Source organism: Hirundo rustica, chromosome 4 (genome assembly GCF_015227805.2).
Source record: "Hirundo rustica isolate bHirRus1 chromosome 4, bHirRus1.pri.v3, whole genome shotgun sequence".
Lineage (NCBI taxonomy): Eukaryota > Metazoa > Chordata > Aves > Passeriformes > Hirundinidae > Hirundo > Hirundo rustica.
In genome coordinates this window covers 365187-390183 of record NC_053453.1, presented here as the reverse complement: position 1 = coordinate 390183, position 24997 = coordinate 365187, and the positions used below count along the sequence as shown (strand labels likewise).

The following is a 24997-nucleotide window of genomic DNA, read 5'->3' as shown; positions in this document are numbered from 1 at the left end:
GGACATTCCGGGAGCACTGGGAACACCTGGATGCCCTCAGTGCCCTCAGCCCAGGTGAGGACATTCCAGGAGCACTGGGAACACCTGGATGCCCTCAGTGCCCCAGCCCAGGTGAGGACATTCCAGGAGCACTGGGAACACCTGGGTGCCCTCAGTGCCCCAGCCCAGGTGAGGACATTCCGGGAGCACTGGGAACACCTGGGTGCCCTCAGTGCCCCCCAGGGTGCCCCCAGCCCAGGTGAGGACGTGCCAGGAGCAGACAGCACAGCACAAGGAAGGGATTCCGGGCAGCCGGAGCCCGGCCAGGCCGTTGGCAATGTCACCACTTCCCACCCTGAGGAATGCACCCCGAGGCAGCTGTTCTGGCTCCCTGTGTGCCAGGCTCCAGCCTTTACTCCAAAGGGAGGATTTTCCAGGATTCCACATGCCGGTGGATCCCAGCTCAGCTGCCCCAAGCCCCCCCCAGTGCCCCCCAGGCTGGGCTGAGCTCAGAGCCTGGCAGCAGCAGGGCATTCCCGGGAGCTCCAGCCTGGGCACATCCCACAGCCCACATGCCGTACCCCAGCTCCAGGTGCTCCCCTCACCCGGCCCCGCTCTCCCACCCCCCGAGGGACCCCGGTGTCCCCCAGGGCTCGGTGGGACCCGGGTGTCCCCCGGGGCTCTCCGTGTCCCCTCCCCGGGCGGGCGCAGGCGCGGCCGCGTCCCTCGCAACGCTGTCGTCACCGGGTACAAAGTGCAAAAGTGTTGCTGTTCCTGCATCCATTAAAAACTTTTAAAAACAGAACAAAACAAACAGAAATAAGGATTTTTTCCATCATCATTTGCAAATACATTAATTCAGTCTCCAAAGAGCCAGCAAAGCCCCGGTCACCTCCTGGCGGGCAGGGTCCCCCGCGGCCAACGCGGCCCTGGGGCAGGAGAGGCCGGCTCCGAGCATTCCAGAGCCTTGCCCCGATCCACCTCGTGTCCACGGAGAGCCCGGAGCAGGGCGGCAGCGCAGGGACATCGCGTCCCCCGGGCAGCCGGGGCTCGGCTCGGGCTGGGGACAGCCCCGGCCCCGGCCCACGCCAGCCCCCCCTGCTCCCTCCCACGGAAGCGTTGGCATTCCTCCTCTCCCGTGAAATGTTTCTGGTAAGGCTTTATTGCTCTACAAAGCGGTGCAAAGGCTGCCCGAGGACAGCTCCATCAGGAACTTTGGTCACGCGGCTGCGGGATTTGTGCGCTGGCCCCGGCCGCCGCTGGACCTGCTACCTTCCCAAGAGAAGCTGAATACTGTGTGCAATAACACTGGGAAAACAGCACTGAACCCCAAATCCGGAACCAGAACCGGGGGCGCGGGGAAGGGGACAACTCAAATCGGGCAGAAGGCTTGGGAAGAGCCCGTCATTCCCGTGAGGGCTGAACTCAATGCTACATTTCGACAATGCCGAGTGTCTTTCCGAACGGATCGGTGCTGTCGGATCTGCGCGTCTGGTCCTGAACGCCAGCTCGCTCTCATCAATGCAGCATTTATTAAAAAATAAAATTAAAATTGGAAAAAAAAAAAAAAAAAAAAAAAAAAAAAAAAAAAAAAAAAAAGAATTGACAAATTGCATCACCAGGGAGCAGCCTGGCCTGGCTCACACACGTCCCGGGGCGGCGGCGGCGCGTCAAGCGGGGCCGTTCAACGTGGCTTCGGCGCAGGGCAAGGCCTCCTCACTCCTGCACGGACACCAGGGAGCGGCCTCAGGGACACGGGACACGCCGGGAGAGCCCCCCGAGCCTCCCCCACCCCTGCTGGGAGCGGAGCCCCTCCCTCTGGCTGTGCTTTGTCTGCCCCGTGAAGCGTCCCCAGCTCCCTACGGAGACACTCCCGCACGGAACGTTACGGGGAGAATCAAGGTGGAATCAGGGAATGGGCTGGGTGGGAAGGGACCTTGAAGCCGTCTGATTCCAACGCCTTCCAAGGTGATCAGAGGGATGGGGCACCTCTGCTGTGAGGACAGGCAGAGAGTTGGGAATGATCAGAGCCCCTGGAAGGGCCCAAAGGGGCTCCAGGAGAGCTGCAGAGGGGCTGGGGACAGGGAATGGAGGGACAGGACACAGGGAATGGCTCCCAGTGCCAGAGGGCAGCGCTGGATGGGAGCTTGGGAATCGGGAATTGCTGCCTGGGCTGGGATTGCCAGAGCAGCTGTGGATCATCCCCTGGATCCCTGGAATGTCCGAGGAAGGACTGGAGCACTCTGGGATGGTGGGAGGTGTTCCTGGAGCGAGCTCTGAGCTCCCTTCCCACCCAAACCGCTTCAGGATTCTGGGACTGGGGACACTCAGAATCCATTCAGAGGGATTTTCATGGAAAACGGGGAGAGTGAAGAGAGGGAGAAGGGAAGGGAAACCCTTGATGGTTTCCTGAGACTCCAAGTGAAGCCCCTTGGTCCATTGATTTCTTGGAGAGGAGATAGATCCAGGCTGGGAGAGCTGGGAATGTTCCCCTGGAGAGGGGAAGGATCCAGGGAGAGCTTCCAGAACATTCCAGGGCACAAAGGGGCTCCAGGGGAGCTGCAGAGGGGCTGGGGACAGGGAATGGAGGGACAGGACACAGGGAATGGCTCCCAGTGCCAGAGGGCAGCGCTGGATGGGAGCTTGGGAATCAGGAATTGCTGCCTGGGCTGGGATTGCCAGAGCAGCTGTGGATCATCCCCTGGATCCCTGGCAGTGCCCCAGGCCAGGCTGGACACTGGGGCTGGCTTGGGGACAGCGGGAGGTGTCCCTGCCATGGCACGGGTGGCACTGGGGGGCTCTGGGCTCCCTTTAACCCAATCCCTGCCAGGGGTGTGCCCTCACCTGTCTCTCGTGGCCGTTTCTGTGGCAGTTGTGACGGCAGTGGCCGCTCTCTGGTGCCCGTCCGTGTGCGTGGCCGCGCTGCTCCGGGCTCGGGCGGCGCCGGACGTCCCCGACTCGGCCACGGGCAGCGTCTCCTGAGCCGCCCTGTCGGAGTCCCTGCGGGACAGCACGGGGACACAGGGACACGTTAGCGGAGCTCAGCCCGCGGGAAAAGCAGACTCCCACCGGAACGGGGCTCAGCTTCCAACGGGGAAAACAAAATTCCTCCCGCTCTCCCCACACGGGCGTAAAGATCCCACGGGGAATGAGAACTGTGAATAAACTGGGATTAAAAACAGCGGGGACATCCTGGAGGCTGCGGGTCCCAAACCCAACAGGACACAGCGGGGCAGCCCCTGGAGGGAGGCATTCCCAGCTCCTGCTGCAAATCCCGTCTGAGCATTCCCAAACCGCCACTGCCACTGCTGGGACGGCACAGCCCGCTCTGCTCTGCTCTGCTCTGCTCTGCTCCACAGGCTCTGCCCAAGGGGCCCCTCAGGCTTCTGGGGCACCCAGAAAATCCTGGATTTAGGGCAGACCCCAAAATCCCGTGGAGGGAAAACCCCAGGGGTTGGATGTCCACAATCCCAACACAAAAGCGCTCCAGGGACCACGGGGTGGCACCTGAGGGACAACGTCCCCAGAGAGGCACCAACAACCACAGCTCAAAGCCTGGCGAAGGAGAACTGCAGGAACAAACCCTCCCAACCTCTCGTTTGGAATAAACCCACCCAGATCTCCAGCTGGAGAAGGGATTTCTGTGCACATCCCGTCTTTTGGCTTCCATGGCAGGGGATGAGCTGCCCCAGGAGTGATTCTCCTCCCAGTTTCCATCCAGAACAATTCCCTCTCCCAGAGCAAACCTCCACAAAAGGGAGGAAAGCTGGAGAGGGCTGAGCTGGAATCCTGTCACTGGCTCCGGGGGAGTTTTCATGGAATAAAATGATGCCAGCTGGATAATTGGACATGTGATGGAGATTGGAGACTGAGGTTCTATTTCTGGAGCACTTCTCTTGAAAAAAAAACCCCATAAAAATGAGGAATAATGAGATCCAAACATTCCCTTTCCTCCAGGGCTCACGAGCTCCTCAGAAGTACCAAAATACACCTTGGAGAGAACACAGGGCTGGAGCTGCACTCCCAGGAATGTCGCTGGAACACCACTTCCCACACAAAAACAATGGAGCTTGACATCTCCATGGCTCTAAGAGAAACCTCTGAAAGCCAACCCCTGAAGCTTCCAGGGCAGGAGGATTCCAGAGCTACCTGAGCACCCACGGGCGCTCGGGAATTTCTCTGCCTTCCCCGGGCTCCTGGAGAATCCCAGCGGGACACACAGGGCCAGAGCCAGGGGTGACACAACCCCAACAAGGAGCTTGTGTGGGATGTCCTGCTGTCCCCTGGACGCTGCAGGGATGGGACCCCAAACCTCCCTGGGCAGCTGGATCCAAAGTGGGAAGCTGAGAGCAATTCCTGAGCTGCAAGTCCCAGCCCAAGGATGCCCCTGGGCAGCTGGGATGGGGCTCATGGAAGGCGCAACATCTGGAGGATCTGCTGGGCTGCAACATCTGGTTCTCCAAGGAATCCACAGAGGCCTCGGGCAGCTCCAAGGATAAAAAACCTCGCTGTGGATTCCTTCCAGGGGAAGGAAAACCCTGAGTCCCTGAGCAGCTCTGGGGACAATCAGGGATCTCTGTGTGGGTTCCAGTGCTCCAGGGGCACAAGGGGAAGGAAACTCTGTTCTACAGGTTTGGTGCAGGTTTTGGGGAAGTGCTTGGGAACTCACAACCCACAGAGTGCCTCCAGAAATGTCCCTGATTTCCCTGGAATCATTAAGGAACGTGGTAGGACATGGATATTCCCACTGCAGGCAAGAGTGGTCTGGGAGAGCTTCCCTCACCTTCTGCTTCCCACCAAGCCACAGCCAGGCCACTCCCAGGCAAATGGTCAAAATTAATGCATTTATCAAACCGAAATCTATCAAAATTAACTGTATTTTTCAAAATTAATGTATTTCTCAAAATTAATGCATTTATCAAAATCAGTGCATTTATCCCAATTAACTTCATTTATCAGAATGCATTTACCAAAATCAACTGTATTTATCAGAACTAATGCAATTATCTGAATTAATGCAATTACCAGCATTAATGCATTTCTCAGAATGAGCTGCCTCTGACCAAACAGACCCTGGGATAACTCCTGCCCTAATTCCAGGGAATTCTGCAATCCCAGTGGTTTCCCAGCCCCTCAGGAGCTGCGGCTGGCTGAGGTCACCCAGGGACGACCCCACACTGTCACCAACCATGGCTGAAGGGAAACTCCTGATCCTGGGTCAGGTGCACAAACCCAGGGACCCCGGTAAAAAACATGAGGAAATCCATGGAAAAGGAAAAAGCTCAGAATCTCGGAACTGGGTAAAATCTCTGTGGGTGCAGCAGACACTGAGTGGGCTGGGCAGCAGCTCAGCTCCCACCCCGTGACCGCAGCAGGCTGGGCTGAGGGTGCAATTCCTGCAAACCTGCCCAACCCCTGGATCTGCTCCAGCCTCTGCTGCTGCTTTTGTCATTGATGGGCTCTGACAGCGAGGGCAAAACGAGAACCTGAGGGTGTTAAACCTTCCCCTCATGGCTGCAGGAGGATCCCAGGGGAGCCTTTACTCTGCTTTTCCAAGTGATTCCCCCCAGATCCTGCCCTGGGCCTGGATCCCAGGATGTCCCATGTCCCACATGGACAGAGATCCTCCTGTGACACTGGAGTGGAGATGTTCCTGTGACACTCCCAAAGGACAGGGATGGGGATGTTCCTGTGACACTGGAGTGCCCCAAAGGATGGGGACAGGGACAGGGATGTTCCTGTGACACTGGAGTGCCCCAAAGGATGGGGACAGGGACAGGGATGTTCCTGTGACACTCCCAAAGGACAGGGATGGGGATGTTCCTGTGACACTCCCAAAGGACAGGGACAGGGATGTTCCTGTGACACTGGAGTGCCCCAAAGGATGGGGACAGGGACAGGGATGTTCCTGTGACACTCCCAAAGGACAGGGACAGGGATGTTCCTGTGACACTGGAGTGCCCCAAAGGATGGGGACAGGGACAGAGATGTTCCTGTGACACTCCCAAAGGACAGGGATGTTCCTGTGACACTCCCAAAGGAAGGGGACAGGGATGTTCCTGTGACACTCCCAAAGGACAGGGACAGAGATGTTCCTGTGACACTCCCAAAGGACAGGGACAGAGATGTTCCTGTGACACTCCCAAAGGACAGGGACAGGGATGTTCCTGTGACACTCCCAAAGGAAGGGGACAGGGATGTTCCTGTGACACTCCCAAAGGAAGGGGACAGAGATGTTCCTGTGACACTCCCAAAGGACAGGGACAGGGATGTTCCTGTGACACTCCCAAAGGAAGGGGACAGGGATGTTCCTGTGACACTCCCAAAGGACAGGGACAGGGATGTTCCTGTGACACTCCCAAAGGAAGGGGACAGGGATGTTCCTGTGACACTCCCAAAGGAAGGGGACAGGGATGTTCCTGTGACACTCCCAAAGGACAGGGACAGGGATGTTCCTGTGACACTCCCAAAGGATGGGGACAGGGATGTTCCTGTGACACTCCCAAAGGAAGGGGACAGGGATGTTCCTGTGACACTCCCAAAGGAAGGGGACAGGGATGTTCCTGTGACACTCCCAAAGGACAGGGACAGGGATGTTCCTGTGACACTCCCAAAGGACAGGGACAGGGATGTTCCTGTGACACTCCCAAAGGAAGGGGACAGGGATGTTCCTGTGACACTCCCAAGGACAGGGACAGGGATGCTCCCGTGACACTCCCAAAGGACAGGGACAGGGATGTTCCTGTGACACTCCCAAAGGAAGGGGACAGGGATGCTCCTGTGACACTCCCAAAGGAAGGGGACAGGGATGTTCCTGTGACACTCCCAAAGGAAGGGGACAGGGATGTTCCTGTGACACTCCCAAGGACAGGGACAGGGATGCTCCTGTGACACTCCCAAAGGAAGGGGACAGGGATGTTCCCGTGACACTGCAGTGCCCCAAGGAGCCCCAGCCCTTCCCTGGAATAACCCTGTGCTGAATACATCCCTCAGCACCCCCGTGCCGTGCCCGGGGCAGGAGCTGACACGGAGCCCAGGGGAGAGGGAACGCTGGAACCACGCGGGACCCACCCCCAGCCCACCGAGACCCCTCCCCACCTGGTGGGAGCTGCCCTGTCCTTGCCGGGCTCCTGTGCCGTGGGTTCCGTGCCAGCCCTGGCCCTGTCATTGTCGTCGTCGTCGCTGTCGGAGCTGCCCGAGGAGCTGCTGTCCAAGGCCCCCAGCGGCGCCTTCCGCGTGCCGCAGGCGTTCCAGGCGCAGGGAGAGGCGGCTGCGGCTGCGGCTGCGGGGAACAGCGCACGCTGCGGCCTCGGGACGCTCCCACGCGGGGCCCGCAGGCGCTGCCCGGGGCTGGGGAAGGATCCCAAAGCACACCCAGCGCCACCATGGATGGGGACACCCCGCCCTGTCCCAGAGCGCTCCAAGCCTGGCCTGGCCTGGGACACTGCCAGGGATAAACGATGTACCCCTGTGACACCAGCTCCGACTCGGTGAGCCCCAGCCCTCCCCTGCTGACGCTGTCCCAGCAAAGCCGTGGGATTCCTGCCTCTGTTTCACTGGGTGATTGGCCCCGCAGAGCCCCCAGGAGCTGAGGGCCGCCCGTGTGTCCCTGTGGCACTCACAGCTCTTGTCCTGGCCCTGCGCCGGGGTCCTGTCGGTGCCGCCGCTCTCGGTGCCCACGGGGGAGCTGCAGCGAGGGCTGGACTCGGAGCTGGGGAGGGAAGAGCCCTGAGCACGGAGCCAGGATCGCCCCAGAGCCCCCCAAGAGCCCCAGGAGCAGTCACCGGCCCTGCTCTTCCTTCGCGTCACTGCTCTGCGTTTCTCTACACCTCATTTACCGCTGCTCTACCCCAGAGAGGACACAGAAAGCAGAGCTGTGTCCCAGCCCCAGCCAGGAGCGCTGGGAAGCAGCGGGAAGCACGGAGGAGCCCCGATCCAGGATCAGCAGACAATATTAAACAATTAAAGGGAAGGGAAGGGAAGGGAAGGGAAGGGAAGGGAAGGGAAGGGAAGGGAAGGGAAGGGAAGGGAAGGGAAGGGAAGGGAAGGGAAGGGAAGGGAAGGGAAGGGAAGGGAAGGGAAGGGAAGGGAAGGGAAGGGAAGGGAAGGGAAGGGAAGGGAAGGGAAGGAAGGGAAGGGAAGGGAAGGGAAGGGAAGGGAAGGGAAGGGAAGGGAAGGGAAGGGAAGGGAAGGGAAGGGAAGGGAAGGGAAGGGAAGGGGAGGGAAAAGATTACAGCAGGCACTCCATCCAAATGTCCCCCAAATATTCCCGCGTTCCCAGGCCCCGAGGGAGCTGGGATTGCGTGGCTCTTACCAGCAGAAAGGCTGGAAGTCCGTGAACTTGGCCCAGCCCTTCTCCTCCGGGGCGCTGTCCTGCGGCGCGGCCGAGTCCCACACGCTGGAGCCCACGTCCATGGCCACGGGCGGCGCGGGGCTGGCGGGCTCGAACACGGCCGTCCAGCCTGCCCCTGCCCCTGCAGACAGCACAGCCTGGGGTGCCAGCCCAGCCTCGGCCAGCCACAGCAGCCCAGGGACCCGGGGACAGCCCAGGGACAGCCCGGGGACAGCCCAGGGACAGCCCAGGGACACGGCAACCCTGCCCAGGAACAGCCCAGGGATGTCCCAAGGACACAACCCTGCCCAGGGACAGCCCAGGGATGTCCCAGGGACACAACCCTGCCCAGGAACAGCCCAGGGATGTCCCAGGGACACAACCCTGCCCAGGAACAGCCCAGGGATGTCCCAGGGACACAACCCTGCCCAGGGACAGCCTGGGGATCCAGGGACAGCCCAGAGACAGACCAACACAGTCCAGGAACAGTCCAGGGATGCAGGAACAGCCCGGGGACAGCCCAGGGACAGCCCAGGGACACAGCAACCCAGCCCAGGAACAGCCTGGGGATCCAGGACAGCCCAGGGACATGGCAACCCAGCCCAGGAATAACCCAGAGATCCAGGGATATCCCAGGGATGTTCCAGGGATGTTCCAGGGATATTCCAGGGATATTCCAGGGATATTCCAGGGATATTCCAGGGGCATGGCAACCCAGCCCAGGGACATCCCAGGGATCCCAGGGACACAGCACCCATCCCAGGGCCCCCCTTGCACACCCTCCTGTGTCCCAGGGAAATCCCTCTGCGGATGTTTATCCCCAGGAGAGGCACCCGTGGAGACATGACACCGTGGGTGGCTTCACTCCCTGAGCCAGTGATTCCCATTCCCTGAGCCAGTGATTCCCATTCCCTGAGCCAGTGATTCCCACTCCCCAAGTCCCTCAGTTCCCAAAGCTCCCATCTCCATCTCCAGTGGTTGGGTTTTGGCAGTTCCAGGTAAGGAACTGATCAATGGATCCCAGTGTTTAAGATTCTAAAAATCACCTATTGCTTTTTTTTACAGTCCTGGACAATTCCTCCTCCAGAACCTACTTCCACTTCCAGTCCCACTCCCTACTTCCGGTCCTACAAATGCCACCCTTGGAATAACATTCTTCCTTAGCTTTTCCCAGGGAAGAGGGAGCACTGCAGAGCTCTGCAGGAGCAGAACGAGGCAGGAAAACCCCTCAAAGCTGCATCCCCAAAACCGATCCCAAATTCCAGCTGAGTCTCCAGAGGGTGACTGGGCTGCCACACACAGCCCACTGGGACTGGGAGGTTTATACTGGATTTTCCCAATGAACTGGAATTATCTGACACTTCCAGAGAGGTGCAGAGAGCAGAATCCTGGGATAACCCTGCTCACAGGGACAACACAAAGGCAGCACCCAGAGAAAAAAAATGGTTTAGAACTCAAAAAGCTTGGAAAAATGGATGGTTGGGAAAATGTCTTTGTCCCTTGGAATTGTTCTGCCGGCAGCACCACGTGTGCCCAGCATTCCCACGGTGCCATGTACACAGAGAGCTGGGAAAATCCCTCAGGATGGAAAGAGGGAATTTCCAGGGGCCTGGAGGGACAGGACACAGGGAATGGCTCCCAGTGCCAGAGGGCAGCGCTGGATGGGAGCTTGGGAATCAGGAATTGCTGCCTGGGCTGGGATTGCCAGAGCAGCTGTGGATTATCCCCTGGATCCCTGGCAGTGCCCCAGGCCAGGCTGGACACTGGGGCTGGGGTGGGGACAGTGGGAGGTGTCCCTGCCATGGCACGGGTGGCACTGGGGTCCCTTTAACCCAAACCATTCCAGGATTCCAGGAAAAGCCTGTCCCTCTGCCCTCCTCCTCCAGTCACTGCTGGAAAAGCAGAACGGGCAGGGAGGGGCGTGTGGAGACACCTGGCAAAGGTGGGCACACAACTCCTGTCCCGGGGTGGGAGCCCAGGTCACAGCCCTGCACCGCTGCCTCGACTGGGATTCGCACTGAAGGGCTCGGGGAACCACAGAACCACGGAATGCTTTGGCTGCGAGGGGACCTCGAACTCCTCCCACTGCAAGCCCTGGAATCCTTTCCCTGGGATTCCTGGGATTCTCCCTGCGGAGCTGCCTGACACAGGGGCTGTTCTGGGGCAGGGCTGCGGCTCCCCGGGGCTGCACAGAACGCTGACAGTGCCACTGCCCCGGCCAGGAGGAGCTGGCAGTGCCAGTGCTGCCACGCAGACCCCAGGGCAGCGCTGAGCCCCCACCCTGGGAAGAATCAACACCCTGCAGACCCCAGGGCAGCGCTGAGCCCCCACCTTGGCAGGAACCCACACCCTGCAGACCCCAGGGCTGTCCTGAGCCCCCACCTTGGCAGGAACCCACACCCTGCAGACCCCAGGGCCACGCTGAGCCCCCACCCTGGGAGGAATGCACACCGTGCAGACCCCAGGGCTGTCCTGAGCCCCCACCTTGGGAGGAACCCACACCCTGCAGACCCCAGGGCTGCGCTGAGCCCCCACCTTGGGAGGAACCCACACCCTGCAGACCCCAGGGCTGCGCTGAGCCCCCACCTTGGGAGGAACCCACACCCTGCAGACCCCAGGGCTGTGCTGAGCCCCCACCTTGGGAGGAACCCACACCCTGCAGACCCCAGGGCTGCACTGAGCCCCCACCTTGGCAGGAACCCACACCCTGCAGACCCCAGGGCAGCGCTGAGCCCCCACCTTGGGAGGAACCCACACCCTGCAGACCCCAGGGCTGAGCTGAGCCCCCACCTTGGGAGGAACCCACACCCTGCAGACCCCAGGGCTGTGCTGAGCCCCCACCTTGGGAGGAACCCACACCCTGCAGACCCCAGGGCTGCACTGAGCCCCCACCTTGGGAGGAATCAACACCCTGCAGACCCCAGGGCTGCGCTGAGCCAAGCCCCCACCTTGGGAGGAATGCACACCCTGCAGGCCCCAGGGCTGCGCTGAGCCCCCACCTTGGGAGGAACCCAGACCCTGCAGACCCCAGGGCTGCGCTGAGCCCCCACCTTGGGAGGAATCCGAGTCCTTCCGCTCCGGGGTGCCGCCCTTGTGCGGGGAGGGGGGCGGCGGCCGCTCCTCCTCCTCCTCCGAGTCCACGCTGCCGTCGTGGTCCCCGTTCTCCATGTCACTCTTGGAGCTCTCTGACGTCTGTGAGGCTCCAAACCTGAGGGGGAACTGGGAGTGAGCCACGCTCCATCCCTCTGCTCCTCCTCCTGTCCCTCGGAAACAGCCCAGAGCCTTTTCCAGGGTCCTTTCCCCCAGAATGCTTCCCCCAGTGCTTGGGGCTTGGAGACACTCCCCAGGGCTTTGGTGTCAGAATTCCCTGGAGGTGCAGGACAGAGCCAGGGCTGGGGACACCACACCAAGGGACAGCCCCCGGTGTGGAGCCCACCCTGTGCCCGGGCAGCACCTGAGGCTGCTGATGCTTGCCAAGGACTCAGCGAGGTCTTGGATGTTTTCCCTCGTTTCCTTTGATCACATTTCAGCTTGGGAATTATGGAAATTACTTTATTTAATAAGTGGCTCCGTCAAAGGGATGAAAAATTGTTTCAAAGCCTGAGAGGCCCCTGGGAGGCCTCTTGTTCTCACTTCTGCGATTTGAATGTTCTGAGAAAGAATGTTCTGCCCACTCCCCTCAGTCTCACCTCCTCCTCCTCCTCCTCCTCTCCAAGGATGAGGGAAGGAGCAAATTCCAAGTGTTTCACACTAAGGGTGGGGGTTTTTACCGTGTTTGATGGAAGACTCGTTAATTAGGTGTTCCCATTGTTAATGAATTCCATGGAACTGGATCTGTCTCCAGCTCAGGAGAACCCCCGGCACAAGTGGCAGGGAAAGCGCTCGGGGCTGCGTCAGATAAAACCTCGCAGCCCCAAAACCACACAAACCCCAGGGAATTCCTCCCGGCCTGGACTGACATGTGCAGATTCCCAGCACCAGGGGGAAAAATCAGGGCTCTGCTTTCACCTTACCGTGTCCTGGACTTGACCTGCGTTGCGTAGGAGATCTCCTTCTCCTCCCAGATATCCTCCTCCTCCTCGTTGTCGTCGAACTGCTGGATGCGCTCGTTGCAGCAGGCCTCGAACAGGGAGGCGTTGGGCTGCAGGAGCAAAGGGAATCACATTCCAGAGCTTCCCGGACACACTGCCTTAAGCACGAGTCTCAGGGCTGAGCAAATGCAGCTCTGCTCAGGAGCTGGGATCCCCTGGGATCACCACAGTCCAGCTGCTGCTTTGCTTTGGGGCAATAAACCAGGGAAGGCCAGGAAGAGCCTGGCAATGTTTAGATCCATGAGAAAGCCATCTCTGCCTGTGCTTCCCTAGCCTGTGACTGGAAAGATGACCTAGAGCTGGGAGAGCTGGGGGTGCTCACCCGGAGAAGAGAGGAATCCAGGGAGAGCTCAGAGCCCCTGGCAGGGCCCAAAGGGCTCCAGGAGAGCTGCAGAGGGGCTGGGGACAGGGAATGGAGGGACAGGACACAGGGAATGGCTCCCAGTGCCAGAGGGCAGCGCTGGATGGGAGCTTGGGAATCAGGAATTGCTGCCTGGGCTGGGATTGCCAGAGCAGCTGTGGATCATCCCCTGGATCCCTGGCAGTGCCCCAGGCCAGGCTGGACACTGGGGACAGTGGGAGGTGTCCCTGCCATGGCACGGGTGGCACTGGGGGGCTCTGGGCTCCCTTCAACCCAAACCATTCCAGGATTCCATGACTCTAAGAACAGACTGGCACTGCAGGGAGGGAGGAAGATTCCCTCAGCCGAAGGTGCTGCCTCAGAGGGAACCTTTCCATGCAGGAGCCCCTGAGCAGTGCTCTCTCCCACCCCCTGCACTGCCCGAAGCCCCCCGGCCCTGTGCTGTCCCAGGATGCCAGCAGGACCCTGGCAGCAGCACGTTTGTCCCAGCACTGTCCCGGGCCCCCACTCACGCTGTCGTCGTCAGCGTCGATGTTGAAGTTGATCTCGGCGATGCGGTCGAAGGGAGCGCTGCGAGGGAGGAGGGAGGAAGAGCCTCAGCACCGGCTGCCGCAGCCCGGGGACAGCAGCAGCCTCTCCCGGGCTGGGATCACAGCCAGCGTGGGCCCTCAGGCAGGGAAGGGTTAATTCCAGCCTGGAACATTCCCTGCCGTGCCAGGGGGGCACCGCCTGGGGACAGCCGGGGGGGTCGGGCTGTGCTCCCAGGGAACAGGGACAGGAGCAGAGGGAACGGCCTCAGGCTGGCCCAGGGGAGCTCAGGGGGACAGCAGCAGGAATTTCCCCATGGAAAGGGAGCTCAGGCACTGGAACTGCCCAGGGAGGTTTGCAGTGCCCGTCCCTGCAGGTGTCCAGGGAACTCCTGGAGGTGGCACTCAGGGCTGGGGACAGGGTGGGGATGGGACACAGCTGGGACTGGATGGGCTGGGAGGGATTTTCCAGCCCCAGGGATCCCGGGATTCTGTGAATCTCAGTGCGGGAGTGGCTCAGAGGCCGAGGTGTGGCTGTGCTGTCAATGTCCCTGGATGTGAATATCTCAGGATGACACAATTCCCAGCCCAAGCCAGGGGAGCCCCTGGTGGGAACAGCAGAGGGTGCTGCAGGCCCAGAAATTCCCAATTCCCGGAGTTTGCATCCAGGAAGAGTTCACTCCCCCTACTCATGGATCTGTAGCTTTTCCAGTGTTATTTTCTTTGAAAGTCTCTCCAGTTCAGTACTCCTGCAATCCCAGGGACACTGACACAGGAGTGACACTCCTTAAATATTCCAATTCACTTCCAGCCCCGTGTCCAACAGCTGGAAACAGCTGGCAGGGAGCACCACTCCCAGAATATTCCAGGTTTCGCAGGACATTCTCCTTTTCCCATTACAAACAGCGCTACAGCATCCCAGGCACAGCCTTTTTCCAGCTTCATGGTCATTTTTCACCAGGCACGAGGTTCCTGGGGCAGCTCCTCAGGGATTTAACTCCTCCCTGCCCCTCATTCCCATGGGGCCATATTTGCCAGCAGTGAAAAGTTGTTTGTTTGTTTGTTTGTTTACTTTATGTGTAGAACTGAATAATTTCTGTTCCATTCAACTCAGATTTCATTCTGGAACTTTTTTGCCTTATCAAGTTTCCGACATCTCTGTGGCTCAGGAAAAACCCTTGATGGGAAGGGCAGAGGTGCTGCCTTGGATCCCAAGGAATTCCTGGGATGGACAAACCCAGGAGCACTGGGATCCCCTGGAGTGCTGCTCTGTCCATAACTGCTCCCAATTTCAGGACTGCTGTGGCCACTGGGACAATCCCAGTGCCAGGCACAATTCTAAGAAGAGAGGATGAGCTGCAGGTTAAACGGGATGAAAGGAATTCTGTAAGAGCAGAGGATTCCAAGCTCTGGATCCAGCAAGTTGTGGAACACTGCATCCCCTTCCCTGTCTCCCTGCGCTGCCACTGCTGCTGCTGATCCCTGCTCCCTTCCTGAGGAGAGGGAAAACGGCTGCATTTTCCACAGATCCCATCAGAGCACTGTCCCTTCACCCCTCATTCCAATGAGGATTTAATTCCTTGGAAATGATCTGTTTAACTGCCCAGAGTTTGCTCTCATGCTCTGCCTTTAAACTCATTCCAGACCAGGGCTGGACAACAGTTGCCTGCTTTATTTCAAATATCCCTCTTTAAAATGAAGGAATGCTTTTCCTCGCTTCTCCACCTGGCTCTGGAGATTGGGCTGGGCTCCAGGGAAACAAGGAGCTGTTTCCAACCTGAGGAGGGATAACGAGGCTCATTTGTAAACCTGCAGCAGAGGGAGGGCGGGATGCAAAGAGGCTGAAACGCCAAACGGCCCCAGACTCGCTCGGTGCTGTCACCCAACAGCCCCAGACTCACTTGATGTTGTCATCCTGGTCTGCAAACTCCTCGTCGTTGAAGCCGAACTGATCCGCGAAATTGGCCGTCATCTGCTGGATCTGGTACTCGGAGAAGGCCTGGGAAGGGATCCCAAAGAATCCATCCTTAGGGTGCCCAGAGACATTCCAGAAACAGCCAGTGGAGCTGCAGGGAAACAGCTCCTCCAGGAGAGCACTGAAACCCCAGGGAGCGTGTGAATCCTCATTCCGAGCCCTTCCCGGAGCAGGCTCGCACAGAGCTCCGGGATCCCCCCGGTGCCCCCTGCGCTGCTCCCAGCTGGATCCCAGGCCACGGAACTGCTCTGGGAAAGCCCAGAGGAGCTGAACACACAACTGGGAGCAGAGCTCAGGACGCTGCTCCACACCAGGATGGACCAAAGGCAGCGGCAGCGGTGAGTTTCCCAGGAACAGTGAGGACGTTCCCAACTCACCTGCTGGAGCGTGAGCTCGTTGGGAAAAGCACTTTCAATGTCCTCATCCTCGCTGGAGGAGTGCAGGTGGTGGGTGCTCACCTGGGAAAGCACAAACCAGTCAGGGAAGCAGGGAAAGCTGGAAAAGCCCCAGCGTCTGTCTCAGTTGCACCAAAGCCCAAGCTGCTGCCCAGGCAGGAGCTGCCCCAGGGAATCCCAGGGAGCAGCCGAGCACTGCAGATCAGCTCTGCTGAAGGACTGTTATGGGTTATGGAAAGGCTTCTACTCTGCCTTGAAGCGTTCTTCAGCCAAAGAAGGAAAATGAGAAAGCCGGGATTTATCCCTTTCTTCTGTGAGGGGAAGGCCGGCAGGCGCTGGAGTGACCGACTCACCAAATCCACCGTGTTCCTCCGGTTCGTCTCCGTCAGCGTCTCCTCCACAAAACTCTCCCACCTGCCCCTGCAGTCCTCGGGCAGCTCTGGAACGAGAGGGACACAGAAACCATGGGATTTGGGTGGTCTGAACTCCCGGGGGACTCACCTGGGCTAAGGACTCACAGCTTCTCTCACCTTGCTGGGGACGAACCCCGAGCAGGGCTCCAGCTGTGCCTGGGGCTCCCCTTTTCTGCTGGGGACTCGGGGGACCCCCATCCCATCCCATCCCACTGATCCCATCCCTTCCCATCCCATCCCACTGATCCCATCCCACCCCATCCCATCCCATCCCATCCCATCCCATCCATCCCATCCCATCCCATCCCATCCCATCCCATCCCATCCCATTGATCCCATCCCATCCCACTGATCCCATCCCATCCCATCCCATCCCTTCCCATCCCATCCCATCCCATTGATGCCATCCCATCCCAACGTGATCCCATCCCATCCCATCCCATCCCATCCCATCCCATCCCATCCCATCCCATTGATGCCATCCCATCCCATTGATGCCATCCCATCCCATCCCATCCCATCCCACTGATCCCATCCCATTGATCCCATCCCTTCCCATCCCATCCCATCCCATCCCATCCCATCCCATCCCATCCCATCCCATCCCATCCCATCCCATCCATCCCATCCCATCCCATCCCTTCCCATCCCATCCCATCCCATCCCATCCCATCCCATCCCATCCCATCCCATCATCCCATCCCATCCCATCATCCCATCCCATCCCATCCCATCCCATCCCATCCCATCCCATCCCATCCCATCCCATCCCATCCCATCCCATCCCATCCCATCCCACTGATCCCATCCCATCCCATCCCACTGATCCCATCCCATCCCATCCCATCCCATCCCATCCCATCCCATCCCATCCCATCCCATCCCATCCCATCCCATCCCATCCCATCCCATTATCCCATCCCAGCACAACTGGGAGCACAAAGGTGAGCACAACTGGAGGGCTGGGGAAAGGGAATGGAGCAATAATTAAAGGAGAGGGGAGCAGAAGGTTGTGTCCCCAGCCTGTCACTGCCCGGCTGTGCCGCGTCCCAGCCCGGCAGGGATAGGAAATGTGGAGAACGGGAAATCTTCCTTCCTGCCACCCAAACAACCCAAGTGGGTCCAGCGGGGGCAGGACGGACACAGCCCACAACGGGGATGTCCCCGATGAGCACAGCTGGGGACGTTCAACCTCGTGCGGTTTAACCTCCAGGGAATCCCGGAATGGTCGGGATAACGGGAGCTCAGAGCCCCTGCAGTGCCACGGCAGGGACACCCCCCGCTGTCCAGCGTTAGCCTGGCTCTGTGGAAACCAGGAGCAGCCAAACGGGGTCTCACCCTACTTTAAAGGAGGGGATGTTGTGGGATTTCCCTGGGAAACACCCGCAGTGAGTCCTTCCAGGAGCTCCCAAGGTTTATTTTTCCCCGGAGAGCAGCGGGGGGGAGCTGGAGGAGGAAGAGGAGGAGGAGCAGGCGGTACCTTTGATGAAGTCACTGATCTGGGCCTGCATGGGCCCCTTCTCCATGTTGTGCACCACGGCGTTGGCGATGCGCGTCAGGTGCCCCATGTTCCCTCTCCTCCTGCCGCCCTCTGCCCTGGAACAGAGAGCAGCCGCTACCCACGGAGCCGGGATGGGAGATCCACGGAGATGGGATGGGATATCCAAGGAGCTGGGATGGGATGGGATATCCACGGAGCTGGGATGGGAGATCCACGGAGATGGGATGGGAGATGGGACCCCCATGGAGATGGGATGGGATATCCACGGAGAAGGGATGGGAGATCCACGGAGATGGGATGGGATATCCACGGAGCCGGGATGGGAGATCCACGGAGATGGGATGGGATATCCATGGAGCCGGGATGGGAGATCCACGGAGATGGGATGGGATATCCACGGAGCCGGGATGGGAGATCCACGGAGCCGGGATGGGAGATCCACGGAGCCGGGATGGGAGATCCACGGAGGTGGGATGGGATGGGATATCCACGGAGCTGGGATGGGAGATCCACGGAGATGGGATGGGAGATGGGACCCCCATGGAGATGGGATGGGATATCCAAGGAGCTGGGATGGGAGATCCACGGAGATGGGATGGGAGATGGGACCCCCATGGAGCTGGGATGGGATATCCATGGAGCCGGGATGGGAGATCCACGGAGATGGGATGGGATATCCATGGAGCTGGGATGGGATGGGATATCCACGGAGCTGGGATGGGAGATCCACGGAGATGGGATGGGATGGGAGATCCACGGAGATGGGATGGGATATCCACGGAGGTGGGATGGGATGGGAGATCCACGGAGATGGGATGGGAGATGGGACCCCCATGGAGATGGGATGGGATATCCACGGAGGTGGGATGGGATGGGAGATCCACGGAGATGGGATGGGAGATGAGACCCCCATGGAGATGGGATGGGATATCCATGGAGCTGGGATGGGAGATCCACGGAGATGGGATGGGAGATGGGACCTCCATGGAGACGGGATGGGATATCCATGGAGCCGGGATGGGAGATCCACGGAGATGGGATGGGATATCCACGGAGATGGGATGGGATGGGATATCCATGGAGCCGGGATGGGAGATCCATGGAGATGGGATGGGAGATGGGACCCCCATGGAGCTGGGATGGGATATCCAAGGAGCTGGGATGGGATATCCACGGAGATGGGATGGGATATCTGTGGAAATTCTATTTCCACAGAATTCCTGCTTCAATAACACAGAATTCCTGCCCCAATAACAGAGAATTCCTGCCCTAATAACACAGAATTCCTGCCCCAATAACCACAGAATTCCTGCCCCAATGGCCACAGAATTCCTGCCCTAATAACACAGAATTCCTGCCCTAATAACACAGAATTCCTGCCCCAATAACCACAGAATTCCAGCCCCAATGGCCACAGAATTCCAGCCCCACACATCCCAGAGGTCCCTGCAGAACCCCAGCAGGGATCAGCCCTGCTCTGGCAGGGTGGGATGAGCTCACCCCCAGCACAGGGATCTTTCCCTCTTTTTGCCTTGTTTTGGGATCCCTCCTCCCGCTCAGGTAACGTGGGAGGGCCCCGAACCAGGAGCTAACCATGGAGAAGACGCAGGAATAATTAATCTGATCGTAATTCCCAGGGAAGAAAGGTCCCAGAGGTAAGGATCTACAGCGCAGCTCCTGGCAGAGCTGCAGGGTGGGACTGGGATTGCAGCCGTGACAGAACAGAAGACATTCCCACCCAACCGTGGGATTCCTCCCTGGGATAAAACCAGATCCCAACGGTTCCTCCTCGGCTCCTCACTGCCTCCCTCCCTGGAGGGTGATTTCCAGCTCAGGGAATTCTGGAGTGGTTTGGGTTAAAGAGCCCAGAGCCCCCCAGTGCCACCCGTGCCATGGCAGGGACACCTCCCACTGTCCCCAGCCCAGTGTCCAGCCTGGCCCTGGACATTCCAGGGATCCAGGGGATGATCCACAGCTGGTCTCCATCCGCCCATGGAGAGCACACAAGGACCTTCCTGGAAACTCCACCTTCCCAAAGCCCCAGCTCAGATTCCTCTGCTTAAATCCCTATTTTTTAAAATTTTTTTTTTTCCCTTCCACTCAGATTCTTTCCAGTGTGGTGGTAACTGGAAGTCTCTGGCAGGAAATAGGGATGAGCTCTGGCTCCTTTCTGGTTTCATCAGGGAAACTCCCAAGCAGCACCCAGGGATATTTTTGGTCCTGGAGGACAGGGCAAGGAAATGCCCAGCAGAATTCCTAATGTGGACAAGGGGCTGTAAAAAAGGACCAAAAACCAAAATAACAAAACAAAACCAACAAGAAAAAATGTTATCCAGACCTCAACCCACCAATTATGGCCTAAACAATTCCAGTGGGGCTCCAAAGCCCTCGGAATCCACCAGGAGCTCAAAATAGAGAGGGAGGACCAAGCACTGAGCTGGACACGCAAACTGAAGCCTCCGGAATATTTCCACTTTAATGTTTTGTTCTTTTAAAATGTTTCCTTCCTATCAGCCCAATCAGCACAAAATCCAAGGGGTTTAAAAAGCTAAAATGGGAAATCCAGGGCACAAATGCTCGGCCACCCCAGCGAGAATAAAATGGTGCATTTAAAACACAACAAAACCCAAAAAAGAATGAAAGAAATATTCCGTGGGATTCCCTGAGAAAGCAGGAAAGCAGCAGACTGGGTGCTTGGACGGGGTGCTGGAAATAACCCATCGTGCCTCCAGACCTGTCTGTTTGGGAATCCGGCTCGTCAGCGTGCGAACCGCCCCAGCTCCAGCCCCAACCAAAATCCCAGTCTGCCCGGACACCCTTAAACGGGAAATTCTCCAAGAATATCCCAGCAACTCCTTACTGGATTTTGTCATTGGCTTCCCAGGCGTCCAGTATCCTCTGCACCAGGCAGCACTTCTGGAACAGCTGCGGGGAAAAAGGGGGAATATTCAGGATTTTCCGAAGGACGGCTGGGGATCCTGCTCCTCCTTCCCGCTCCTCAGGACATCAAACCTCAGCCCTTCCCCTGCCCGAGAGCTGGAATGTTCTTCGTTAGTTTTTGTCCAAAATTTATAGTAATTTTCACTAAAAAGGCCCAGAATTTTATTAATAACTGGGGATAATTTTAATACTAAATAGGGATAATTTTAATACTAAATAGGGATAATTTTAATACTAAATAGGGATAATTTTAATAAACACCAAGGGTTTCACAGGGCCATTAAATGAGGGGAGTTTTAAAGGGATGATGCAAATAAAGCCACAAAAGCAATGACAGCTCCACGAGAACCACTACAAATGATAATAAGTAATAATAAAGCCCACTAAAAAGTAGATAATAAATAATGATAAAACCCACTACAAATGATGATAAGTAATAATAAACCCCACTAAAAATAGATAATAAATACTAACAGAGCCCACTAAAAATTGATAATAAATAATAAAAATAATTTTTAAAAAAGGCAATAAATTACAACAAAACTCACTAAAAATTACATATGAAAATAAATAGCAACAAATCCACACTAAGCCAAGTGCCTGCTCTGGAACAGCCGATTCCAGGGATCAACTGGCAACTCCAGCCCCATCCCAGGGATCCCCTGGTGACCCCAGCCCAGGGATCCTCTGGTGACCCCAGCCCCAGCCCAGGGATCCCCTGATGACCCCAGCCCAGGGATCCCCTGATGACCCCAGCCCAGGGATCCGCTGGTGACCCCATCCCAAGGATCCCCCGGTGACCCCAGCCCAGGGATCCTCTGGTGACCCCAGCCCAGGGATCCTCTGGTGACCCCATCCCAAGGATCCTCTGGTGACCCCATCCCAAGGATCCCCCGGTGACCCCAGCCCAGGGATCCTCTGGTGACCCCAGCCCAGGGATCCCCTGGTGACCCCAGCCCAGGTATCCCTGATGACCCCAGCCCAGGACCCCCAGTGACCCCATCCCAGCTCTCACGTGGGTGACCCCAGCCCAGGACCCCCGGTGACCCCAGCCCAGGGATCCCCTGATGACCCCAGCCCAGGACCCCCGGTGACCCCAGCCCAGGACCCCCGGTGACCCCAGCCCAGGGATCCCCTGGTGACCCCAGCCCAGGACCCCCTGTGACCCCAGCCCAGGGATCCCCTGGTGACCCCAGCCCAGGACCCCCGGTGACCCCAGCCCAGGGATCCCCTGGTGACCCCAGCCCAGGACCCCGGTGACCCCAGCCCAGCTCTCATGTGGGTGACCCCAGCCCAGCTCTCACGTGGGTGACCCCAGCCCAGGTATCCCTGATGACCCCATCCCAGGACCCCCGGTGACCCCAGCCCAGCTCTCACGTGGGTGACCATGACGTTCTCGGTGGCTGTGGCCGGGGGCTCCGCGGGCTCCGCGGGCTCCGAGGGCCCCGAGGGCTCCGCGGGCTCCGGCGCCGCGTTCCCGCTCGGAGCCTCCTCTTTGCTGCCCGGCTCGCCCGGGCTGGGCCTCCCCTCGTGCACAGAGTGGGACAGGATGGCTGCTATGGACAGCTCCACTTGGAAATGCAAAAAGTTATTCCACGTGTATTTAAAAAATAAATCCTGGAGGAGAAAGGAGAGATGGGAGAGTTGGCTCGGGATAAATTTTCCTGTTTTCAACGATCGGTGATATCAGAGATCTTTAAGGATCTTCCCAACTCAACCCACGCCGGGATTCTGGGGCTCTGGGATATTAAATTGTTGCCCAAGTTGTTGTTTGATCAGCAATTCCACTCAAACAGTTTTCCTGCTACACGCCAGCACCCACCGCTGCCTGGGCTCTGCACTGCCAGGGTGCTCAGCCTGTCAGGAATCAGTGAATATTCCCAAAAAACGGAGCACCTGGGAATCCTCTCACACACAGACAGCACCCACAGCACAGACACACTGAATAAAACAACTCTGCGGGGCTGAATGAATCCTTGGAAAAACAGGAACTAAATCATTGCTAAGGATGGAACTATTCTCTTAAGGCTGCCCAGGTTCTGGGAGGCCTTTTCCAGCCTCAGGGATCCTGGGAGAAAATGAATCTCTCAGCATTCCAGGAGCTCACACCCAGAGCACAGACCGTTTCACACCTTCTCCACTGAACTGACACGGAACTGGAAGCGTGAGGCTCAGTCCAAAACCCCAGAGAGTCGGATTTGGATGGCAAAGGCTCCTCGCCGGAGCAGAGAATGGAGGCGACAGGACTTTGGCCCTGGCACAAACCCTGCCCAGAAGGGATCCCAGGGGGAACTCGCCCCGTCCCCAGACACTCACAAGTAACAAGTCCATGGTGCCGAGCCTGCAGAGCTCCTGGTTGATGCTGGGGGTGTTGGTGTGCAGCAGCGCCGCGATCAGGCGCGAGCCGTGCAGCCGCGCGTTCCCCAGCGGCTCCTCCAGCAGCCCCAGCGTGGTCAGGATGGCCGGCTTCTGCGGAGCAGGGACGGCGCTCAGGCAGGGACAACGTGCCCCGGGCTCTCCCCTCCGCGGCGCCCCGGCCGTGGATTCGGCCGCGGGAATTCCACCTCACTTCCCGTGGAGGGGAAGGGAACCGCTGCCCAGCGAGGGGCTGAGTCCCCGCCCTGCAGACGTCCCAAACCCAGCCGGACGTGTCCCTGTGTCACCTGCTCCAGGTGACCCTGCCCTGCAGGGGGTAGCACGGGAGGATCCCTGACAGCCCCAGCTGTCGTGGGATTCTCGGATTTAACGGAACCCGCTCGTTTCTGGAATGTTCTCGGCAGGGAAACCTAAAGGGTTTCACAGGGCACCTTCCCAAGAGGATGGTTCTGGGGCCACTGGGAGATCTGACTTCCAAATCAAAAGATTAAAATCCAGCTATCCGCTGAAAGTTCCTTCCTCCCCATCCCTTCCCATCTCCACTCAATCCCCCAGTCCCAAAGACTTCCCTGAACACGACCCTCAGACTCCTGCTGCAGATTCCCGCTGCAGATTCCTGACACATATTCCCGCTGCAGATTCCTTATACAGATTCCCACTGCAGACTCCTTATACAGATTCCCGCTGCAGACTCCCGCTGCAGATTCCCACTGCAGATTCCTGCTGCAGATTCCCGCTGCAGATTCCCGCTGCAGATTCCCACTGCAGATTCCCGCTGCAGATTCCCGCTGCAGATTCCCACTGCAGACTCCCGCTGCAGATTCCCGCTGCAGATTCCCGCTGTGGATTCCCACTGCAGACTCCCGCTGCAGATTCCCGCTGCAGACTCCTTATACAGATTCCCGCTGCAGATTCCCGCTGCAGACTCCCGCTGCCTCCCCGCTGCAGGCCAGAGCTGCAGGATTCCCCTGGCCACGCGTCCCTGCCGGAGCTGTCTCCCGCAGGAGCGCGGGCTGTACCTTGGGCGGGCGCAGCAGCAGCTGGTGGAAGTCCTTGAGCCGGGGCTCGATGCCGTGTAAGATGCTGCTGTTGACAGCGTAAGACCTCTCGAATCCCTGAGTGTACGAGTCCATCAGGCCTTCCACTCTGAGGGAACACCGGGATTCACTCGGGATTCGCTCCCAATTCCCTCTTCCCATTCTGAACAACCAAGCGACACTCCCAGCCCAGTCCATCCTGGGATTCTGGGACTGCAGGACATTAAACCATGGCCCAGCTTGGTGTTTAATCAGCAATTCCACTAAAATAATTTTCCTTCCACATTTCCCGCATTCCATCTTCCTTCTCCTGGGGCCCAGAGCTGCCCCCAGTATCCAGAGGTGATGATTTTGTTAAAGAGCCTCCAGTCACACTGGCCATGTCAGTGGTTTTCTCTTCAAAAATGAGGATGAAAAATAATAATGTTCAGGTCCTGAACACATTCCCATACCTTGCATCATATTGATTCTATTGTATTAATTATTTCTCTTATTTATTACACTGTAAAGTTAATATTGGTATCGTTTCCCAGGTGCCGCTCCCACAACCAGACCTGTGCTGAGCTCGGGGGGAGCTGACCAGAAATATCTCCCAGCAGAGCTGGCAAACCACATTCCCAAAGCGCTTCCTGGGGTTCCAAACTCCCAAACGCTTCCAAAGGAAACGCCTCAGCGAGAGTTACCTAACCAACGTTTGTTCCTCCCACCGTCCCAGGGTGCTCCCAGCCCCAACGCCTTGGGCACTGCCAGGGAACCAGGGGCAGCCACAGCTGCTCTGGGCACCCTGTGCCAGGCCCTGCCCACCCTGCCAGCCAGGCATTCCCTCCCGAGATCCCATCTGGAACTCCCCTCTTCCAGGCGGAAGCCGCTCCCTGCGTGCCCCAGCCCGGGCCGGAGCCCCGGGCGGTCCCGGCTCACCCGGAGCGCCGCGTTTCCAGCAGCGTCAGGAGCACCTGGGTTCCGTTCACGATGCAGGTCTCGCTCTGCTCGCCGTCGAACATGTTCCTGAGGAGCTGCTCCACGCACTCCTGCCTGGGGACACAGGGGCACTCACGCGGGGCCGGGGCTGC

At 58.4% G+C, this 24997-nt stretch overlaps 1 protein-coding gene across 1 annotated transcript in view; it reads right to left on the bottom strand.

Annotated features, from left to right (window-relative positions):
* Positions 1-703: 703 nt before the first annotated feature.
* Positions 704-24997, bottom strand: part of PPP6R2 (protein phosphatase 6 regulatory subunit 2) — a 44801-nt gene continuing 20507 nt past the window's right edge. The window contains 17 exon segments of the mRNA XM_040062248.2: positions 704-1701; positions 2824-2979; positions 7078-7261; positions 7602-7690; positions 8294-8453; positions 11362-11519; positions 12325-12452; positions 13276-13333; positions 15192-15289; positions 15643-15723; positions 16014-16099; positions 17554-17669; positions 20435-20499; positions 21892-22131; positions 22831-22983; positions 23910-24036; positions 24846-24959. Of these exon segments, the coding sequence (XP_039918182.1) occupies positions 1650-1701; positions 2824-2979; positions 7078-7261; positions 7602-7690; positions 8294-8453; positions 11362-11519; positions 12325-12452; positions 13276-13333; positions 15192-15289; positions 15643-15723; positions 16014-16099; positions 17554-17669; positions 20435-20499; positions 21892-22131; positions 22831-22983; positions 23910-24036; positions 24846-24959 (2065 nt within the window). The 3' untranslated portion in view covers positions 704-1649.